General features: G+C 42.8%; 1 protein-coding gene across 5 annotated transcripts in view; it reads right to left on the reverse strand.

Moving 5' to 3' along the window:
* Positions 1-5,000, reverse strand: part of LOC100742616 (GTPase-activating Rap/Ran-GAP domain-like protein 3) — a 24,425-nt gene that overhangs the window by 1,754 nt on the left and 17,671 nt on the right. For 4 of the 5 annotated variants that reach the window (XM_003485614.4, XM_012394036.3, XM_033324772.1 and 1 more), the window contains 4 exons: positions 3,565-3,836; positions 2,501-2,786; positions 1,725-2,167; positions 154-490 (listed from right to left, as the gene is read on the reverse strand). In XM_003485614.4, coding sequence (XP_003485662.1) covers positions 154-490; positions 1,725-2,167; positions 2,501-2,786; positions 3,565-3,836 — 1,338 coding nt within the window. The remainder of the gene's footprint in view (positions 1-153; positions 491-1,724; positions 2,168-2,500; positions 2,787-3,564; positions 3,837-5,000) is intronic. The other variant, XM_012394035.3, reaches the window with a different exon arrangement.

The following is a 5,000-nucleotide window of genomic DNA, read 5'->3' on the forward strand; positions in this document are numbered from 1 at the left end:
GACTACGCGTCGACGAGATACTACAGTAACTAACAGGCCAAAGAACCTTTACGTTTTTTACTTTACTTTACGACTTTTATACGTTCGATCGGTTTAGCGTATAGCGGTGCGTTTGCTCCAACGTCTATACTATATACATATATAAATACGTACTGTTGTAGCAGAGTAACAATTCGGGTTCTTCGTCTTCGCAGAGGTCCAAAGCAGCCACCACGTGTGGTTTCGGTGTTCCCTCGATGTGAAGAATTCTCGTGCTTCCAGAAGCTGAGATCAATTCAAAATGATGTCGGACACCGCAGCAAAGCGTCCATTCGTTGTTCGAATCTGTATTTTCTACTATCGTTAGCAACGTCGGAGATTCGCTGGCGTTCAACTCCTTCAAATGCAAAAATCCTTCCACGGTGTCTGTGTCCGTAGCGGAACACCATGCGGTCCACGCGGCGCTATGTTTCCATTGGAAAACTATCAAACGTCGGCCGACCGCTACGCACTAAATAAAATAAAAAACGATATCCGAATTACCAAGGTAATCTGAATTTCTCTATTATCGTCCTATATTTATTCCTATATTTCCTATATTTATAATTCCTATATTTATAATTTACTCGAACAAAACTACTACTAACAAAAATATACATAACTATCGTACGAGTAGTTCAAGTAATTATTAGACAAATGGAAGATTAGATAATTTTGCTTTTTACTCGGTCCGGTAGATTCTAGGGTCTCGATACATCGTACACGCACCTATACTATACCATACTATACTATGTTTAGCTTTACTATACTAGTTTAATCTTGGAATCCTGATACAATATATATATATATATCAGATAGATTGGCAGACGATTCGAATTCGATCGGAGTCTGGAATCTTTTAGTATTTTTACGACAATTCCGAGTCCGATGATACGATGTTTCGACAAAAGCAATGGAAAACACTCGCCTACGAAACACATTTAAACTTTCGCGACTTACTACTCGCCATACGATCCAGATATTTTCAGCTTCGAATCGTGTTCCAAGCGATTTTCAAGCGTTTGCGATCCCAATACGCGTATTACGTTAAAAAACAAAGAAAAACTCATCTTTATACGAACAGCCAAAGCTTCGACAGCAAGATCGTAAATTATCGAGCTTTTAATCAATATATATCGGATATATTTATCGGATACAAATATACGCAGCAGTGTAGCGGATGTAGCTTCCATGTCCAAACAAAGCTTAAATAAGCAAAATTACATAAGAAGAATAGATTCCAAGTATAAGCGCTAATTCGAAAATAATTTCTTTAAATATTTGAGCAACGCGAAGCAACGATCGTTTTTCGCGTCTGTTTACACGTTACAAACACGATTGCTTTGTGTCAGTCGATCCACGCGAGTTACATCTGTACAGCGGATTTTACTCGAGAAATTACGTAAATTGTCGACAACTCGAAAAGTTAAGCCGCCACTGACCTTTCCTTGACAGCAACGTTTTTCGTCGTCTCGAGTCGATTGTCCAAATACAGTCTATTTTATAAACATACGCGCTACGTACTGCGTACGTTCGGTTAAAACGATAAATCGAAATAAGAGGAAAAATATATATAAAAGTTGCTCGTACTCGATCGTCGATCAACTCTCCACTCGACAATTTCAATTCTTGGGAAAAATTTGAAAAGCCACTGTCGTCTATTCTTTTTCTCTCTCCTTTTTTCTTTTCTCTTGTTCGGTACATACCATGCGCAAGTGAGAGCCACCAGGCATAGTAACGGTGTATAAATGGCAGCCCCGAGTTCTAGGTAGTCTTCTTTCCTTTATATGCGCTCGTCCTCTAACAGCCAAGGGACGAACACGAACACGAGTACGACGAATCAAGGGCTTAAATTTCGTAGTGGCTCGCGTGAAATTGTCGCAATCGTTTTCTTCGCTTTCGTCGCCGTCGTCGTCCGCATCGTCCTCGTCGCCATTGTCTTCGCACTCTTGATCGTCTTCACGATCGTTTGGAATTTCGGCAGACCTACTCGTCGTGCTATTCTCGAATTCTCTTAGACGAAAAACGTACACGTTGCTATCTTTGCCTTTGTCACCGGCTCGAAACAACAATATTCCGTGTTGCTCGACCACGTCTAGCTGTTTAATTTGCACGGACTCGTCGAAGATCAGTCTGTGCGATAAGCTGTCTGAAACAGAAAATGCATTGGAAGGTTCTTGCGTTTTGTAATTTCGTAGTTAGGAACAGAGAGAGAGAGAGAGAGAGCATCGGTTTTCTCTGTCCTCGACGAAGGAGAGAGTGCTCTCCTTTTATATATTTTATTATTTCATATATATTGTTATTTCATACACGCGTCATCTTCTTTCTTTCTTTCCTTCCTTCCTTTATGCCAACGAGCTTTTCGCTTAATAAATAAATCAATTTTCTGATTGTACAGTTTCGTACAATTTGTAAGAGAAGACGTATTTTCGAAAATATTCCCTGTAATGGTAAAATAAGGCTTTGATAAGGCTCGATTCACCTTCGATCAGAAAAGTTCCATTCTCGGTAGCCAAGATCAGCTTGTTATCCAGCCAAACGTCCCCGCATACGACTTCGTGCGGGAAATCCGGATAGATACACCTCGGCTCCCACGGTCTAGGCTTCAAAGGACCAGCAGTGGCCAAGGAAGTTGGCGCCAAACCTCTGACGATCGCTTCGAGTTTCAGGGCCTGTCCGACGCGCACCATCTCCACGGCACGGGTCTCCTCGCGACGTCGACCTGGAGCCTCCACGACATCCGACAATGCTCGTCGGTTTAACATACTCTGCGAAAATTTCATCGATTTTCCTTTCTACGGGGAGGGTGTGCCGCCAACAGCTAATACATACCGTACAGTTTTCGTTGCTCGCCAGGCGACGCGGGCGGTTCGGAAATTCGTGCAAAGGCGGAGGAAAGTGGCAATTTACCGTTTTCACGATCATTTTATCGCTTGTCCGTGCTCCGATCGCGTTCTCCGATAGCGCGTTGTTCGAGACGTCGTCGACGAAATGTCGCAACGCAAAAAACGGCAACGCGCTATTAAAAGAGACGCTCGAAGCCAGAATTCACGTTGTATCATCTTTTACGTACTCGTTATCGTGCGATAGCTTTGGTACAAGAAAACGTGTCGAAGCTTGTGTAAATATCGTATTTCGAGTAGTTTTATCCGCGTAGACGAAAGAATTCGCGATAAATACTCGTGATAAATAGTCGCGATTGCAATTACAAACAGCGTACTAATTAAAGGCAGCTTGACCGAATCTTCCAGCATTTTATCGAAAGTATTTCTTACACGCCTTCTAATTGGGATTTCCCTAATTTGGGTTTCCAGCTACAAGTCTTCTGACGAATTTTCAACACGAAGAATATTATAGATGGAACCGTGTTTTATCAGTAACAACGAATAATACCGCAAGCACGTATAAATACAGAGATGTTCGATTCTCGATAAGAACGAGTACACAGGTGCCGATAATACTGTCGGAAGTAAGAGCAACTTTATCAAAGAAGGATCTAAAAGCGGGAGGAAATGCATATAAATATGATTGATCGACTAGACTTACGTTGCTCTTGCTCTCCTGCGAGTGTTCTTGATACATATCCCGAAGAAGAGCGTCCAGGGTCCTTTCCCTTTTTTGAGCGAACGTTGGCGTGTTGAACGTGGCTTTCTCGCCGTTTATTAACTTGACGAGAAGAAATTCTCGCAGGGTGTACGGGTCCTCGAACACAGGCGGGCATGGAAGGCTCGGGCCAAACAGAGGAACGTTTTCGTCGCAGTAAATGGCCACGCGCCATCCTTTGCCGTTTTCTTCGGCCGATACCACGGCAAACACGTCTGTATTTGTAAATGTATCGCGTGAACGTCGAATTAACCTTAGGAAATATAATCCTTAGGAAAATATACAAGAAGATGGTGAAAGAAGACGTTGGAAGAAAGAATTTTCTCCGCAAAAGTGGCGTGTATTTGCGAGAATGGGCCGACACATTGTTCGCAAAGGTGCGAACTCGTCGACCACCAGCTGCAAATTTGCGCCGCGCATCGCCCGTTGTAGCCCGTTGTAGCAGAACCGACAAACAGGTCTGCGGCTTTGCAGCCGGCCGGTCGCTGGGTCAGGTTATTTACGGTAAAAATGGTATCGTCTACGGTATATCGTTATGTAACCGTCGTTATATTACGGGATTCTTAGGAGCTGCGACCAGGCATTAGCTCGTCAAAATGACAATTACGTCATATTTTTATCTTACTTTCTTCTTTCCTCTTTGTCTTACCGATCGATTAAAAATGATATTAGAAACTCAGCCTAGATCGAAAAAATGTAGATAAATGGCGTATCGACTTACGGGTAAATTGACTTTTGATGCAGTTTGGGTTGAAAGTGTCTATGGCGTTCGAGTCATCCGTGTAAATGATGTTAACGATATCGTTACCGATGTGTCGTTTTCTCTCCAATTGTTGCGGGTTGTCCTTCGAATAGGGAAGCATCGTACTCACATGGTACATCACTTCGTGTCCCGCGTACACCGTATAATAACTCTCGTTGCCAGTCATGTCGCCTGCAAACGTTCAGAGAGAGTTCGCACTTTGAAGAAGAAACTCCACGCGCTAATAACAACGACGACAAACGAACATGAAAAACTAGCGTTTACCTTACCGTCGACCATATTTTCAAACCATAGCTACCACCTACTAACTACATAGAAACGGAAATAAGAACGGAAATAAGAAATAAGTACCTTTTACGTCTAAACCACCTCGATACTTGTCCCAATTCTTCAGTTCTATCCTCTCGCCCACAATTTCCAGGAACTTGTCAAAATCTGGACTACCCTTCTCTGTAAACCGAGCGAACAGATCGCGTATCGAGACGAATTACGAATCAACGTTGGAATCGTATTTTTCTAAAACTTGAAACTCGGTATGAAACGGATACGAGGCGGTGAAAAGTTGCTCGCGTAACAGTGCTATAGACTCGCGAGAAGCTACTTTTTCGTACGACGG

The sequence above is a fragment of the Bombus impatiens genome, unplaced genomic scaffold (assembly GCF_000188095.3).
Source record: "Bombus impatiens unplaced genomic scaffold, BIMP_2.2 scf_0064, whole genome shotgun sequence".
NCBI lineage: Eukaryota > Metazoa > Arthropoda > Insecta > Hymenoptera > Apidae > Bombus > Bombus impatiens.